Source organism: Protopterus annectens, chromosome 9.part0 (assembly GCF_019279795.1).
Source record: "Protopterus annectens isolate FY-2018-M chromosome 9.part0, PAN1.0, whole genome shotgun sequence".
NCBI lineage: Eukaryota > Metazoa > Chordata > Ceratodontiformes > Protopteridae > Protopterus > Protopterus annectens.
Genome location: NC_056743.1, coordinates 319549716 through 319568577, shown reverse-complemented (window position 1 = coordinate 319568577; position 18862 = coordinate 319549716). Strand labels below are relative to the sequence as shown.

Here is an 18862-nt window from a genome sequence, read left to right as displayed (position 1 = left end):
GAAGTGAATGGACTAGACAGCCACAAGGTCATTCACAACTTTACTAAGGGCAGTCTCAGTACTATGTCATGTACAAAAACTGGACTGGAGTAGTTCACAAACTCCCTTATCCAGAATAATCAGATCATATTTTGAATAAACTACCTTCTCAATAACCTTACCAACAAAGGGTAGGTTAGACTATAGGAGATAATTATCAGAATCATTGGAGTCAAATACTGATTTGTTTAACACAGAGGTAAAGGTCTCCCTCACAACTTGGAAGACACCACTATCCAAAAGGCAAACGGACAATCTGACGGATGACCAGCCCAAGCAAGATAATGTAGATAATGGCAAACCTAGATGGGCATAGGTCTAAACCACAGATAACAGGCTGCTTAACTGAAATGAGAGAGTTGAGATCATTGTAATCGAACATTTGAAACTCATTCCACAGGTTACAGTTTGGATTAATAAATCATCCTTTCAGCTTGTGGAGAAAGATATTTAGGTGAATGAAGCAATTTTAGCTGCAAATAAGTCTTTCACCTTATATTTTTCAGAAAAATGTGAACTACAGGTGTAAGATGGCCCCGAGTACTCAAAAGATCTGCAAACTGAAAGCACTACTCGGTGATAATTAGACCAAGACACAGATTCTATCATGTAAAAGATAGAAACACCAAGCTGGAACACAAAAAAAAAAAGATACGACCTAACTAATGAGCAATCACCTGAACAAAGTCAAAACCCTTTATTATGAGGAGGTATTTATTAACACCAATCAGCGACAGATTGTCAGCCTAGATGCTGAAGTTACCCTAAATGAGCCATTCTGGGGAGTCCAACAATAGTGCGCCAACACTGAAATTGGTGAGCTAATAAAGTTTCCCAGTCAGAAGAAAAAGAGGAACCCACAGTTTTGTTGTATACCTACAACATATTTGAGAGTCAGCAGCTCCACTTTTAATCCCAAAATGATACAATAATGGCAAACTGCAACCTTATCACCAATCCTGTGATACTAAATGCAACTTGGATAAATAGGTACACACAGACAGGCACAGACAGGCACAGACAGACACAGACAGACACAGACAGACACAGACAGACACAGACAGACACAGACAGACACAGACAGACACAGACAGACACAGACAGACACAGACACAGACACAGACACAGACACACACACAGACACACACACAGACACACACACAGACAGACACAGACAGACACAGACAGACACAGACAGACACAGACACAGACACCACTCCAGCATGAAATGAAAATAGCTCTTTATTAATCCCAAAGTCATCCAATAAGCTACAGTAGACCTAGGGTTTTGCCTAAAGCTTTATCATCAGGATCTTTGAAAAAAAACAGGGATTCGTCTGCTTAGACCTAGGTTATTATGAAAGATGAGGTAAAGCTCTTTATACAGTAAGAACATGAAGCTTAAACTCATCAGGCTGGAATGGTGGCCACCAAAAATATCTCGCAGGGAACAAACTTCAGGACCACAAAATCAGTCAGTGTGAAGGGGCAACAATATGACATTTTATGTTCAGAATCCAAGACAAATCTATCTTGAGTATTTGAGGCTAGAATAAAGGGATCCCTCTCAAGAAAAGATTTATCAGTATATGCTGGATCACAACTGTACATTCCATCAAATCAAATGGTTATCAAAAATGTTTGCATATATTAGCAGTGAAATAACCAAGGATCACATGGTAGGATGTCTGACACTTGCATTCTAAAATGCATGAGGATATCCTATTATCTTACAACCAAGCAAAACTTTTTTTCACTTAGCCTTTTAAGAGACCTGACTGCAAGGTATTCTGACAACTTTAATTTTTGGAATCTTTTTTTTTTTTGGTTTGTGTGTGTATGTGTGTGGGGAGGGGTTAGTAGCTGAAAAAGAAGTCCTGTGGCAGCCATGTTTTTCTCTTGGGGATGGCTATCTATCCACCACAATTTATGGTTAAATAACATAAATCAATTTACTCAAATGTTCTGACAAAAATGTGGCTGAAATTGTAAACAATGACAACTAAAAACATGAAAAAACAGGTTCATATGGGAGGGAGGTTATAGTTCCCCACATTGTCCAGATATGGCAAGACCACCTGTGCCCCACCTCCAAAATAATAATCTTCAAAGATGTCACATCACATGGAACACGGTATTTGCAAACATGGGAATTTGGTGAAAAGTATTTTTTGAGGAATTTGGGTTGAGATACTCTGATCCAAATTCTAAAGAAACTAACACTACTGTCAAGGTAAGACAGTTCTCCGTGTTAAATCCCTAAAACCAAACTTTTCCAAATCACCACAGGTGAACAAGGATGTAAATACTTGTCCTTTCCTTGTGAAAGTTCATTAACAGGCCAGGGCAGCGAGGATGACCTATTATGACCCATGTCACCAAAAATAATTTATCACTCATTTCTCCCTGGGTCTGCTGGAGGAAGAACAACTTTGGTAATATTGCATATTCTCATGGATGGTGAATAGGCTGGACTCTGGAATGATTTTCCAGAAAGTGGCATAAACACTGAGGTTCCTGAAAGAGACTTGAGATATGTGTAAAGCAAAAGCAGAACTTATTCCTCGGTATATGGACCACCATCAAGAAGGTAACCCTGCTGATGACTCCCTCCCTGCAGTAAGGGCACAGCAAGAATTCTGCACTGCTTAATCAGACATGCATCACTGCCTGAATGTTCAAACATTTACATTGCAGCCTGCCCTCAGCTTGAAAATTCTGACATGGTGATACCCTCTAATGGATTCCAAAGGCCTGGATCACAGGAGTGGAAGAGGATTCCCAACCCTACAATGGTAAATGAAATGAAGAGACTTACAAAGAAGCAGGCAAAACAGGAAAAGTCTATACCCAGGCTGTAAGAAGAGACAGTAAGGGCAAGAGAGCAAGGGGAAGGACCTGAAATAACAACACCACCCAAGATAAAAAAAATGGCTCTGTTTATGCACAGGCATGAAAGACACAACAGTTGTCCTGTTTTTTTAAAGAGCCAGACCTTGGCTCTTAGCTTAAAATCTGGACCTCATCATTAATTTGGGTTTTGTGCTCCTGCCTAGTTTCTCTCAATAAACTCCCAAATTTCCCTTCTATGACCTTCAGCTATCCCTGATAAATGCTGTGCTTTACTTCAAAGCACAACAAAAGGGACAGACCTTGTAACAGTCCTAACTTGTAAGATGGTGAAAGAAGACATACTTGGGTTTCCATTTTTAAGACACTGAAAGCAGGAGCTCTCAAACAGTTTTGTCTTGACTTTTTCCTAACTGAATGAGCACTGAGAAAGAACTGGTGATCCTACAGGCAAGCAATCATACCTCACCTTGTCCAGATGCAATCTGCTGTGTATTGGCCAAATGACGTGCTCCATCAAGTGTACAAGCCTCGAACAGAAGCAAAACTGGGGAAACAGGCAGTGTTAAACACACTTGAAGGGGGTCCTCTGAAGAAGAAACTTTCAAAACACTCTCCACTCACCTACATCAGTTAAATGTCAAGTTTTTCCAGCACTATCTACATCTCCTTGGCACAAAACACTGTGTAATTCTGGTGCACTCTGAAATTATCTGGCACACAAACCTATATAATAACTGCATTCTCATGCCTTCTTCAGGTCTTGCAGTATGAAGTTATTAAAAATCAAAATAATCAAATATAAATTAAAAAAAATACCTATTCTGAGTAGGCCAGAAAGGAAAAAGTAAGGAATGGTGTGATGTTATAAGGAAAGCAGAAAGTGTGTGCGTATGTATGATTGTTTCCCTCCCCATTTAATTTCTCAAAGACAGGTTTACAATGTACCTATATAAAGTTTTTTCACAGACGACATCCATAATACAGTAAATGGGCAAAATCTCTTACAGTATATGTTACAACTGAAGTATTCTACATTTAAAAAAGAATGCCTTGCAATACAACCCTTCCAAAACGAACTTTACACTTCTGGATAATGGTATGCTGAATTTCTTCTAACAAGAATGCTAAACTTCAGGAATAGCTCAGCCAGTATATAATGGAGATGGCCATCATTACAAGTTAATTAAAAATACATATATGTGCATGGACACTCACACATAATTAATGTAAAGGAGAGCATGTAAATTACACAACAAAAACTGTCAAAAACATACAAGCTTTTTTTTTCAATAAACATCTCTATTAAAGTATCACTTACGACAAAGCCAATCTTACATTTATATAAATGAAAAACAAACACTGACACCACTTCAGTTGCATCACAGACACCACTGAAACTGTAGTTGCAAACATTATGCATCACTTATACTCTATCCAGTCTTTGTCAGTTAAGCATTATAATGCTCATTCAAATCCTGCCTCTTAAACCTCATTCCTTTTTCTGCATATATTCTTCCCGCAATTCCCATTTTTCCTATGTAGTTTGTTTCTTCCCTTTTCTTAAGATCCCAATTCCAGTTGTTTTATCTCTGGTACTATATTCGCTACTTCTAGTAAAGTTGGTCTAGACTTCGATTTCAATTTTCTAGTAATTGCTTTTTTGGCAGCCACCTTAATTAGACAAAGCAACACTTTACTATGTCTAGGCAATTCTGATTCTGTATCACAGCTCAAAAAAATAATTTCCTCAGTCAATCTAACCCACTCACCCCGCATCTCACAGAGAGGTCTGCAAGGAATCCTTTAAGTCTGCCAGTTCATTACACTCCCAAAAAATATGTTCCAGCCACCTCTTTCTTGCCTGTCACACCTCCAACATTTGCTATCCACCAGAGGAAAAATTCTTTGGAGTATACTTGGGGTATAAAAATACCTATGTAAAAATATCCAGGCAAAGATCCTAAATCTTCTAGACTTAATTGCATGTTTGGGAGATACACATATTATCACCCCTCCCCCCACTGGCTCTTTGTGAATTCCTTATCCAATCTCTCTTCCAATCCTTTCTAAGCTCCTTTGATTGATTCTTAAAAATTATCATGCAATACTTTATATGCTTTACTAATTATTCACTTAACGATAGCTTCTGTTCTAGATTCTATTAAAAACTCTGCCAGTGCTGTCTAATTTAGAACTCCTCTATTTCTTTCCTTTTACCTATACTCTGACATCAGTCCTTGATAGGGAAATTGATCTCTAACCTGCAGTCCAAATAAATTCTTGGCCTCTTCCCATTCTATTACCTTTCCCTTTCTATTTATTTACTCCCAATACCTATGTTCCTTTGCCAGTTTTCTCTAATAAATTCTAACCTCCTCTTGCAGATTATCTGTATCCCTAACCATAGTCATTCCTATCGTCAGAATCTCTTTTCTCCAATCTCGTACTGGTTTAGTTCTTGGAATACTTCCCTGCTATTTTAGGAATACAAAACTGTACAATTTTTATTGTTTTCCTTAAGAGTGCATTCAAAACATGAATCTCTCCTTATTTCCTGAGCTTCTCCCCCGTTTCAGCATCATTTCCTTCCACTCTAAATTACAGTTTTCTGTTTGTGCTATTAATAAGAGCCTTAACTGTGTTGCTCTAAAATACCCCCTCAAATTGGGTAATCCTAGTCCACCTTGTTCTATTGGAAGAATCACCTTATCCCACTTGACCCTTGCTGTCTTCCCTTCACAGATAAAATCCTTCAACTCTTTTTTTTAATTGTTATCCATACCTTCTCCTCTGATTGATAAAGACACGCCTGATCTGTGTATAAGACTAAAGGGACTAAAAGCATTTTAATTGTTTGTATCTTAGTATCGTTAGACATATGACAAAAATTCCAGTTTCTCAATTTTTGTATTATCTTCTGTTTAGTCTCTTCCCACAAATCCTTAGCTGCCACAACATTCATTTCTAATCCATATCCCTAAATACTTTATTTTATCACATCTCCATAAATGTGGGTATTGTTGGACCAATTTGCGTGTGGGTACATAATTTAGACCTATTGCCTTTGTTTTACCTTCATTTCTTTTGTATCCTGAGAAAATATGAAACTATCTTAAAACATTCCACAGCAAAGTAATGTCCCTTTCTGTTTTTTTCATGTATAAAATATCATCTGCAAATACAGCCAGCTTATCCTGACTACCATACCAAATGTATCCTTGAATTTCTGAGTCCCTTATTTTCTTTGGCAATGATTCTAAATATAATGCAAACAACAAAGGGGAAAGTGGACAACCCTGCCTGGTTCCTCTACTCTAGTAGAAATTATCAGAGGACCCCACCAACTTTAATTTCCACCTCGGATCCCACAAATATACTCCTAATTAATCTTATAATTGTATCATGGAAAGCAAATACTTCTAGTGCCCTGCTCATGAACGCCCAAGTCTGCTCTGTCAAATCCTTTCTCTGCATCAAGACCCACCAATAACAGTGGTATTTTCTTACATTATGCTTCCCTCTGGATCATCAGTGTTCTGTTAATATCATCAAATGTTAGCCTCCCCTCCGCAAAACCACACTGATCCATATCTATCAATTTTGGTATCACTTTTGCCATTCTTTCACCCATTATACACAAACACTTCATAATCATGGTTTAGTATTGAAATGGGCCTGTATGAAGCTGGATCTGATAAATCTTTACCCTGTTCAGGTATTTATGTTACCACCGCCTTCTTCCAGGATGCCAGTATTTCTCCACTTAAAATACTATTAAAGAAAACCTTCTAGATCTTAGTTTTTTCCTCCTAGCTTCCAAACTTCCACAGGAATACCATCTATTCCTGGGGACTGTCCTGTAGATTGGTTAAACATAGCCATTTTTATCTCATTTCTTCCTATCCTGTTAGTAATGGATCCTCATCTACCTCTAACCATGGCATATTTACTTCTTCAATAAACATTTCCATTTGTACCTTTTCTCGATTTCCATGTTTCTCTGCCTTATACAAACTTTCATAAAATTTCCAAACTATTTCTAATACCTGTACAGGATCTCTTGTTATCTTCCTTGTTAAAGGCTCTCTAAGCTTGGTGTCAAGCCCTTTTCACTTTCTGTTGCCTGAATAGTTGTGCTAAAAGTTTTTGTGCTGTAAAATTATCAAAAAACAGTTACTTAACAGCAATCTTTCTAAACTAGTGCATATTATTGAGTTAATCCCTTATTTTCTGTTTAGCATTCTACAGTTACTTCTTTTCTTATTCTGAGAGATTCCCTCTATTTTGCAATACTTTACCATTTATCAGTCCATCAAAATTTTTGTTATTTCTTAAAGGAAAGGGAGATATGGTTATTTCCACCCTAATTTTAAACCCCACTTCAATTTTATCCCACTTCCCAGCTATGTTTTCAGAAGAAAATTCTACCTTCTCTAGTAGCTCCTGAATTAATTCCAAAACCCATTCCTAAAATACCTCTCTTTTCAAAAAGATAGGTGGGAAAGCGCCAGTATCTCATTTTTATTTCACTACATTGCATTTTCATTTTAGTAATTGGTACATGATCTGAAAGGGTTACTGGGTGCATTTCAAAACCTTTAGTTAAATGCATATGTTCCTGTGAGATATAAATTCTATCTAGCCTAGCTCAGTTTTTGTATCTTGAATAATAATATGTAAATTCACTCCAATGTCCTAGTACTGAATTCACAACTTCCATGCCAATCATTTTCATAAATTTCTTTATTGTATTTTCCCTTCTAGGCCCCCCAGACACATCTTCACTGTTGCAAACCAAATTCCAGTCTCCACCTACAAATAATATTCCTTGATGAAAGCTGATTATTCCCCCAGCATTTTCTTAAGCTATGTTACAAATGTTTTAGGTGGAATGTAAAAGCATGTCAGTGTAATCCTCCTCCCTTGCCAGTAGCCCCTTAGTACTATGTATCTTCCATTATTATCTTTTTTCCTCTTCTATCACTACTGAAGCTTCTCTTGCAAGTAATACAAGTACTCCTCTTTTCCTCCACCCAGATATTCTGCTGAATAATCATCCTAGAAACTTTTCTTTATCAAATTCACATGTTCAGGGTGTGTCTCCTGTAGCACAGATATTTGCACTCTGCATTTTTTAATATAGTTCACTACTCTTTTTTTATATTTATCTGCAAGACCATTCAGACTGAAAGAAATTACAGAAAGCAACATTTTCTTACATAATTATTATTACCAAAACCAAAAATTCACCAACAGAGCAAATGGAAAACACACCTTATAACAGGTTGAGCACTTTCAGCAACAAATATTGACTTCATCAGAACAATAGGTACGGGCAGTCAAATTCTTAAATACATATAAACCTAACCTAATAGGTCAAAACCACATCAATCACTTCAAACATTAGTAATCAATTAATTAATGAATAATGCTAATTTTACTAAAAAACATTTTTGTTTAAAGTGAAAAAATCTTTTAAGAAAGTTTCTTTAAAAAGTACTTCTTTAAAAACAAGAATGTTTTTTAGTAAAAGATTTTTTCACTTTAAACAAGAATGTTTTTTAGAAAATATTTTTACAAACTTTGTAATAAACTTATTAGATAACGCTTTCCTATGCAAGCATTGGAAAAAAGCACACCAATTTTTCTTTTGTCATACTCGGTTAACCGGACCCTTCCTCTCTCTCTCTCGACCTTCTTTCCACTTTTTTTTTTTTAACATTGCAGTGCCTACATTTTTTAAAACTGAAAAAAAAAAAGAAAATGAGAGAGGGGAGAAAAAGAAAAAAAAAACACTCATTTACATTAAAAAACTGAGAAAAAAACTACTTCATGTCTATTTGGTTTTGTCATCTTTAAAGCTCTCAGAGTTGGGAAAATCCCTGTTTTCAGGGAATATGTCCTAGCCAATTTCTCTTTTCTTTTTTCATTTTCCTCAGCCAATCCCCTTCCACCAGAATGTCTTCAGTTTCTCTATCAGATTGTCTCCATACAGACATGAAGACCAGCTGCAGAATTGCTACCAACTATACATGCATTTGCTAGAAAAATAAAAGCCTTATAATATTCAATATCCTTTTTCATTTATTTGCTTTCTCTTAAAACTATTCAGTCCAAAGTCCTTAATCCAGTCATTTCCCCATGCAAAAATGAAAAAAGCACATTAATTTTAACGCAGTTATGCCTTTTTAACCAGGCTCTTTTTTACTACTGCATTGCCGATATTTCTCAAAACTGTATAAGAAGAAAGAGAGAAGGAGGAAAAAAAAACAAGAGCACCTATTTACAATTCCCATTATACTTAAACACAGCATGCAAAGAAAACCATACACCACAAATACAGTACTGTTAAGAAAATGTTTTCTTTACTTACAGTTAACTTTCTCCCCCTCTCTTCCCCTCAACAAAGCATTTTTTGAAACATTAATGACATGAAGTAGGGCATATAATTCAGAGTCCCCCACAAATCTAACACATTCTGAAGAAGTCCAATATTTTGGATTTTCTTCTGTCATATTTCACAAATATAATTATTGCATTGTAATCCCACATAAATCACTGGCTTTATTACTGTTCTGTATCACCCAAATCCTGTCTCTATTTCATTTCCAACATACTACCGATTCTTCTAGTCAACTCTTGTGCTTCTCTCCAACATTTTTTGTTGGAATACTGGAGCAGGATTCACAGGTACAGTTTCTCTGTGGTCTTTATTACCAGAGGAACAAGAAGCAGAATCTCCTTCTGTTTCACAGCTCACTTTTTGTTGAACAAACTTTAGTATTTTCTCCTTAGCGTGCACTTCATCAAAAAATGATTTTGTCCCTCCAGGGAAGAATACCTTAAAGACAGCTGGATACAGCAGTTTGAATCTCACAGCTGCGTCCTGACATTCCCTGAATAGTGGAATGAATTTAGTCCTCTTTTGCCTGGTGTGCAATGAATAATCATGCTCCACAAACACTCTCATGTCTCCCACTTTTAGCATTTTGTTCTTCTGCCACAATTTCATCAGAATCAATTCCTTCTGCTGGTAGGCCAGCCCAATTGCTTATTTGTGCTTTTATAAAATTAATGCAGTCTGTTCCTTTCAGCTTCTCTGGTATAGCTGAACATCTCAGGCTTTCCCTACGTGCTCTGTCCTCTCATTCTATCATTGTTTGACTCCTCTCTTCCCGAGCAGCCTCATATTCAGCTAGCTTTTTCTACATTTCATCCTCTGATTTTTGCAGCTTTATCATCTCATCTGAATATCCGTTTAAAACTTCTTCCATTTTTTTGCAGCTTTTTGTCGTTTGTGTTGATATACTCCATCAGTGTTTTGTTTATTTTAACCAGGTCTGTATGCAGTTGTCTTATATCTTCCTATAGGTTACTGGAAGCCAAGTCTGAAAGTTGCACTGCTTTTTGTTGAACAGCTGCAGAACTTTCATCAGTCAGTGTTTCTTCCTCACTTTTTGTAGCTGATTTTTTCCAGGTCTTCTGTATTTCTTTATTCATGGCATCTAGGCAGTGAACTTACTAGCCAGTTACTGAAATTTACAAATAAACATAAGCCTACTGGCCTCCTCTGCTGAGTTTCTGTTTTCACAATGGGAGATCTAGAAACAAGCCGTTACTCAGTGTGCAGCCATCTTGAAGTCCGGAAAACCATACAACAAGCTTTTAAAGGTTTTATCAGAAATAAGGCAACCACCAAATAAATGAGAGTTATGTCTTAGTACTTCTTCAAGTGAAAATGTATCTGTTCAAGAATTTCTTCTGCGGTTTTGTTTAACTGATAGTCCTGCCCAGTGGCTCCACCTCCTTTACCCAACTGATCCATTTGTTTCATAGCCAAACAGTCCTGGACTAGACTCAAGTTCTATGACCCATTTGCTCCTGCCTGGGGTGCCTCCCGAACTTATTAGTTCCCCCTATGGCAAGAGTCAGGTGGTAGGGAGCAAGCCAACTTTCAAGTGTGAAATGGTGTTCACTATCCCTCCCCAAGTGAGAACCCCCGTTACCTGGTTGCAGCCTTCTGATATTCACAACTGCTGTCTGTCGCAAGAAACATGCCTCTGCATGCTAAATGCTAATGCACATGTGCTCACTTGTTTGTACTCCATGGATGGAACACCTAGTCTTCCTGTTAGGTGTCACCCAAATAGCAAGCCAAAGCCACCTGCTTCACGGGTTGGGTGATTGGACAGCAGCCTCTCACTCCCATCTTCCCCTGCCAGCTCAATCAGGCTCCTGAGCTGTTACCCAAAATGTAATAGCATTTTTCTAAAGGATGGCAAGTGCTGAGATGGAATAATCTTTAAACCAAGGAGTTTTAAAATCTAGTTTTAATTTTGACTATGCAAAACATGAGATGTTAATCGGATACAGGATGCTTAAGACAACCTCAGGAATTTAGTCAATCTCTCTCTACACCACCAAAGCTGACTATTCATAATTTTACTTCAAAGTACTACCTGGAATGTCCGGGAAACAGACATCTTTTCACAGAATTATTTTTCTTTAGTTTATATGTCCTTGCATACATAATTATGATATGTGGAAAAGAACAAGCCAATCAATTATAAGGTGAGACTTTACCCTATTTCACTGCATGATCTGTTGCCATTACATGGATTACGTAACAATGAATCAAGTTTCACCAAATTTTCTTTAGATACCTAATATGCTGGACCAGGATGCTATTATCAGGGTTTCTTCTTCCACTCACATAATGACAGCAAGAGATATTATAAAAAAAGAAGTTATGTACTCACTATAACGTTTCATCTGAGTAGTTATACTTCATTTTTCTGCAACCTGTGGGTATACGGACCCATATTGGATCCGAGCCGGCAACATTTTTCGAGCATCTGCTCCAAGCTCCTCCCCTTACCTATAATGCCCTACCATCTCCTATCTTCCCTCTGATCGAGTTTGCTGCAACTAAAAATATATGCAACTCAACCCAATAAACCAATCCTGAAGACAGGACAAGGTCCGGGGGACGGAGGGAGGGAATGTTGCAGAAAAATGAAGTATAACTACTCAGATGGAACGTTATGGTGAGTACATAACTTCTTTATCTGAAGTAGTTAACTTCATTTTATCTGCAACCTGTGGGACAGTCTCTCCAGCTACTCCTATCCTGGAAGGCCCTTACGGAAGGATATTCCTGAGCAGAGCAGAGCCTAAGGATGCTCTACCTCTCTAAATCAGATCTAATTTTTAATGGGAAATGAAGGTATGTGAACTGGTCCAGGTCACTGCTGCACCAATATCGTCCAAAGGCACCATAGATCAAAAAGCAGCAGAAGTCACCATGGACCTGGTAGAGTGAGCCTTAACAATACCAGGAGGAGATAAACCTTTTGCTTTGTAGGCATGTGAAATACAAAGAGTGATCCATCTGGCCAATGAAACTTTAGAAATAGCTTTTCCCATAAATGCTTTGGAAAAGGAAACAAACAATGGGTCAGTCTTGCGGAAAGACTTTGTTCTATGAAGATGAAAACGAAGCTGTCTATGAACATCTAACAAATGGAGTTTGTATTCACCTTTATTTTGGAAGTTAGGAAAGAAAACAGGAGATTAATGGACTGGTTTATGTTTGCTTCAGATGACACTTTAGGAAAGAAGGAAGGGTTAGTACGAAGGGAGACCCTATCCTTATGGAAAACCAAATACAGAGGCACGGCAGACAGAGCTCGAAGCTCAGAAACCCTCCTAATTGATCTGATGGCGACTAAAAAAGCTATCTTCCAGGAAAAAAAATTTAAAGTCTACCGAAGCTGCAGGACCGAAAGTAGGAGTCACCAATGCCTGTAAAACGAAAGTAAGGTCCCAAGGAGGTACAGAATCCTTGACAGGAGGCCGTAACAGAAAAGTATCTTTAAGAAAAAGCCTTACACAGCCTAGAGGAGACTAAGGCCATGTTGTCTTCACCAACGTGAAAACTAGAAATGGCTGCCAATTGTACTTTCACTGAGGAGGAACTAGCTCCTTTCTGAAAGATACCAGACAGGAAGTCCAACACCACTCTAACAGGGTCTGTAAAGGGATCTATTTTTCTCTGTGAGGCCCAAATGGAAAAGCGCTTCCATTTACTGCAATAAAGTTTCCTAGTGGAATCTTTAAGAGAGGCCACCAGAATGGATTTTACTGGGGATGAAAGACCAGGAGTCCTGGCAATTAACAGAACTGGAGCAACCAAGCTGTCAACCTGAGGCTGCCCAGATCGGGCGGACATGCCCCCGATGGATGGGAGATTAGATATGGGCAGGGATTCAGAACCCACGGGGGAGCTAAGAGATGAGACCAAAGGAATGGGAATCAAACCTGACGAGACCAGAACGGGACAATGAGGATCACTTTGCACCGTAGTCGGCAAGCTTTCTGAAGAAACTTTGAAATGAGTGGTAATGGTGGATAAGCATACAGAAGCCTGGGGGGGCCAAGCATGGACTAGAGCATCTCTGGGGCCTTCCCCTGGTGAGGGAATAAGAGGGAAGAACTCGTTGCACTTCACGTTGGAAGGAGATGCTAAGAGATCGCAGCAAGGCTGACCGCATGCAAGGAAGATCTCCTCCACTGACTGTTTCAGAGACCACTTGTAAGGCATCAGAATGGCCCAACTCAATCTGTCCACTAAAATGTTGGACCACCCCAGGATATGCGTTGCTATCAGAAACCGACTGGTGGAAGTAGCCCATTCCCACATTCTCATGGCCTAGCGACATAGAGGGTAGAATCTAGTTCCCCCCTGCTTGTTGATATACAAAACAACCAACATGTTGTCTGACTGAACTGCAATCAATCCGAGAGGGAGGACAGTGTGAAAGGCTTCCAGTGTTAAAAGTACTGCCCTCATCTCTAGAACATTTATGTGCAATTTGGTCACTGACTGGGACCACGTGCCTTGGACTGTCCATCCCGAACAGTGTCCCCCTACCCGAGTTGGGAGGCGTCCGTGGTTACTATGGCTTGGAATGGAGATGATGCGAAGGGGTGTACTTTTGATATCTCTGGTGAACTTAACCACCAAAGAAGAGATGCCCTGTACACGTGACTGATCTTGATCGGAAATTCCATGGGCAAGTCTAGCCAAGACCATTGAACAGCCAGAGTCCATTGAAGAACCCACATGTGAGGGCGCACACAAGGGAGAATAGATTTAGCAGCAGCCATGGAGCCAAGAGCCCGGAGAACCTCGCTCGCCTTTGAAGTCTTGGAGTTCGCTATCTGAGCTATGTGGCACCGGAGATGTAGGATCCTGTCTGGAGTTAAGAATACCTTCATCTGCAAAGTGTCTAGCCATGCCCTAATGAAGTCTAGAACTTGTACTGGTTGCAAATGGGATTTGTGAACAGTGACTGTAATTCCCAGTAGATCTGCTAACCGACTGAAATAATCTCGAGCCAGACACAACTGATGCTTGTTGGGTGCAGCCAAGAGCCAGTTGTCCAAGTATGAGAACACCTGAATACCCTGAAGCCTCAGGTGAGCTGCTACAACTGCCATTACCTTGGTGAAAACCCTGGGGGCTGTGGTGAGACCAAAGGGTAGGGCTCTGAACTGAAAATGACTGGCTCCCAGCGGGAAGCGCAGAAACCTCCTGGAGTTTCTATGTACTTTGATGTGGTAGTAAGCATCCTGAAGGTCTAACAAGCACATGCAGTCGCACTCTCGGAGATAAGGTATAATGCACTGTACAGTGACCATCTGGAATTTCTGTTTGGCTACTGACAGGTTTAATATTGACAGGTCTAGAATGGACCTAAGGTCCCCGTCTTTCTTCGCACCAAAAAGAACCTTGAGTAGACGCCCAATACGGACTGATCAGGGGGGACCTGTTTGATGGCTTGTTTGAGAAGCAGCTTTGAAACCTCTAGAGCTGCGGCCTCCCTGTGAGTGGGTGGATCATCCGGGTGCTGTTTTGTAATATTTGGAGGGGCAACGGATGGGATACAGTAACCTCTGGATATTATATGAAGAACACAGCAATCTATCGTAATGGACTCCCATGCCGCTGGGTGTAAGGACAATCGTTCCCTGACTGCCTCCAGAGTAGGACAGTCGGGCGACCCCGCAGGGCTGCTGACCGGGTCCATCAGAAAAGGGTTCCCTAGACACAAAATTCCTGGGACCGGTGTCGATCCTGTCCCTCTCTGCCTCTGGGGGAATAGTTGGCCTGAGAATCCCGGGAAAACTGAGATTTTCGGAACCACATCTTCTTCTGCCCTCTTTGATTCCTAGAGAAGGACCGCTGCGGGTTAGAGAAGCTGACTCCGACGGCAGACAAATCTTCCCGTCCTTTTCGCTCTGGACAAGTGTGTCACGTACTGTCTTCACTAAAAGAGAAGAACCGTAATGGGGAGCGTTGATAAATGACGCCTTGAAATAGTCTGCGAACTGACACAATCTGAACCAGGCATGACGTCTCATGATTATGCCTATCCCAGCCGCCCTAGCTGCTCCTTCCGTGGCATGGGAAAGGAGCTGCATTGATGTATTTGAGACTAACTTCAGAGTAAGACATTTTCACTGAGAACAACTGTCTGTCCTGCGGCGATAAAGACTCTGGGGGCGACTCAGCGAATTCCGAAGCAAGGTCTCACTGAAGCCGAATCACGTGCCAAATAATTCAGCGCACGGACAGAAAAAGTCACTGAGGAGTATACGCGCTTCCCAAACCTGTCCACCGACCTGGACTCCTTGTCTGGAGGGGGGATTCCGGAACTCTCCTGTGCTAGTTCCTTCTTTGTGGCTGCTGCGAAAAACATAACATCAACTGGGGCTCCTTTTGACCAAGGTTGTCTGTCAGGAGGAGGAGATAAAACCTTGTCAGGGCGTTTGGGAATGAGCTCTACAGTGTCAGGCTCCTTCCATGCCCTCGCTGTGATGAGGTCCACCAAGGGGTCCGCTGATGGGGACACCCAGGAAGTACATGGGCCCACGCCAAAGGCCTCCAGGAACACTGACTCATCCCCAGAAGGTTTTGGAGCTGACCAACCTCCCCTCTGGGGGAGAATCTTCATAATTTCTCCAAAGGAGATGTCTTCGGGAGGTGACCTGGGGGAACCTTCTCCTTCATTTAAGTCGGTGTCAGTAGTGAGGGATAAGGGAGATTCCAAGTGCCTCCTTTTGCACTTGCGCTTACGGTGACCATCTTCAGTGGGACTTTCAGAAGGGGATCCATGAGCTGCAGGGGTTTCCTCGGGGAAATTAACCTGGGGATCCTATGGCACGGGCTATCCCTGACACTGGATGAGGGGAGTCATCGCCAAATCCAGGGGGGCCTGGGTGATATCCGAGGGGATGGGCTGGGGTTTCAATCCCTGGGTGAGAACCCTATCCACCACTTCGAAGGTTGAGGGAGAAGCCCTCCCCGGATCCGAAGCGTGGACCGGAGCCGAAGCCAGGGTATCCTGAGGTCCGAGGGAACAGATCGGAACCGAAAGGGTCAGAGTCAAAGAATCTGTTCCCCTGGGTCCGACTCCCTGTCCGAGGCTCAGAGAGTTACTTGGATCTGAACAAGTCGGATCACAGAAACTCAAGGAGTCGAGGTTGGAGGAAATGTCAGTGCCGAGCTACCAGCTCCAAAAAACCTCGGATTCAAGAGCCCCGAAACCAAAGCACGGATCGGGGAAGGAGAGATGGGGCAGAAAAGAGGCATGGAGGTCCCCCCTCCAGAGGGAGAGGGGCCTGGCAAGACTCCCATCTGAATTTGGGTCTGAATAAATCTCCGCATCATCCTGTCCACATCCATGTCCGATACGCTCCGCGTCAACCTCGAAGAGGCCACCGACTGGGATCTGGCTGGTCTGCGCAGTGGGGAGGAAGGCCTCAGGTCCAAATGTTCCAACGGCTCCAGTGAGAAACGAGGAGACCAAGCCATGGAGAAACAGCCCTCATGGTCTTAGATGGGGGGCTGAGAAAGAGCTCCCCGTCTGGGGACCCATTACAATGCCTGTCCTTTTTCTCCCTTTCCTCTCTGCACCTTTCTTTTTCCTTCTCTTTTTCTTTTTCCGTTTGTCAGTCATGTTGACTGAAGATTTGTCCTTATAAGACCCATCGCCAGAAGAAGAGAGAGGTTCAGTCCCTGTCTGGGTGGAAGGTGGTACCCTAGAGACCAAGGCCAAAGCAGATTCCAGCATGGCAGCAGGGAGGAAAGCCTTTGGCAACTAGCTTGGCCTTACGATCCCTAAGAGCCCGAGGGTTAAAACCTGAACAGACAGCACAATGAGTGGCCAAATGTGCCACTCCCAAGCAAATTACACACAGAGTGTGACCAGTGGCCGGGGAGAGCTTACGGCCACACTCTGTACATTTTTTAAAGATAGGCTTTGGCTGGTCAGCCATAGTCCTGCACTCCAAGGTACAAACACTACCTCTCCAAAACCACACACACACACACACACACACACACACACACACACACACACACACACACACACACACACACACACACACAAAGAGGTAGGGGAATGGCAAGCCTAACTACTACTCTATACAAAACTTTTTTTTTTTTTTTTTTTTTTTTAACACCGACGACCAAACGATACTACACAAGGGGAGGAAGGGAAATATTTTACTCAAGCACACCTAGATATCAGAAAAAAATACCACTAACTATCCCTGAGCTCAGAGCAAAGGAGACTACGATACACACTACTGGAGTGGCAAACTAGATCTGGGGAAGATAGGAGATTGTAGGGCATTATGGGTAAGGGGAGGAACTTGGAGCAGATGCTAGAAAAAAGCTGCCGGCTAGGATCCGATATGGATCCGTATACCCACAGGGTGCAGATAAAATGAAGTTAACTACTTCAGATCAATACATTACCAATTACATTAAGGTATGTAAAAAATGTAGAAAAAAAAATTACTGCATGTTAGTATACTCACCAACAAGTTGAAGAGTCTGTCCCGTCGAGTCTGTTGATCTGGGAAAAAGATGGCTGCTCCATTGAGTACTGTATTTGTAACTTCTTCCTTAAGAGCCTTCAGAGAATCAGACTCTTCATCTGTACTATCAACCACTATAGAAGGCAAAGCATGTCTGTTAAAGTGCTATCATATTACCTTCCAAGTTTAAAACAAAACAAATAATCTGGATTTCCAGCTGTATAAAACGTATCAGTACATTGCACAGAACATGATATTTTCACCAAAAAAGATGCCAAAGTTCACAAAGTGTACTTTTAAAGGCTGGCCACTCAAGCATAAATACAAAGTCCAACATCCGAAATCTGATAATGCACAAACAAAAGTCTGCTACACTAAAATAAGTTCTAAAAAATTAATCTATTAATATTAGTTTTTTAAATAGCAAAACAAATTTGTGAATATTAAAACACCAATCCACGCTTAAATGTCTTTAACTTAACCATACACTTAGAATTACAAGCACCACTGACACTGGATAATTATATGCAATTAGCAAACTCTGCCATCACAAGTCTTTGGCCTCAGGTAATACTTCTGTATTAGTACTCTAAGTCCTAAATCAACATTACCTAAAACATAAAATAAAAACTTCTTAAAATTAGGACAAGTACATTTATGTTTCACTAGGGCATTATTTTTGTCACCTATCTTAATACTCTGTGCATATTAAATTCAGTCAACATTCTTATAGTCTTCCCTACACAAAACAATCACATGAAAGACAATATGCAAAGTAAACATTTCTGAACAATTAAAATATCATGGACTTGTAAAAGAGTTAAGACAGTATTAATAAAAACTAGATGCTTGTAACAGGCACCATTAAACATCAGTATGTCTCTTTTTATTTTAGCTAGCTGGACTTCAACAGATTCATCAAATAAATATTTTAGATTCATACTTGTTTTATTAACAAAATGGCTTTATCACCAATACCTTCTAGTATATCTGAATATCCATAAATGTCCAATTTTAACAGTTGTCTTGACTTCAAAAGAGATAACAGTAAATGGCAATAACAATAACTTTTGGTCAGTCA

The 18862-nt window shown here is 40.6% G+C and overlaps 1 protein-coding gene across 1 annotated transcript in view; it reads right to left on the bottom strand.

Moving 5' to 3' along the window:
- The window catches only part of ZZEF1 (zinc finger ZZ-type and EF-hand domain containing 1), a gene marked incomplete in the record, with an annotated part of 3903331 nt that overhangs the window by 3018004 nt on the left and 866465 nt on the right, over positions 1-18862 (bottom strand). Inside the window, 1 exon segment of the mRNA XM_044082903.1 lies at positions 17782-17915. Coding sequence (XP_043938838.1) covers positions 17782-17915 — 134 coding nt within the window.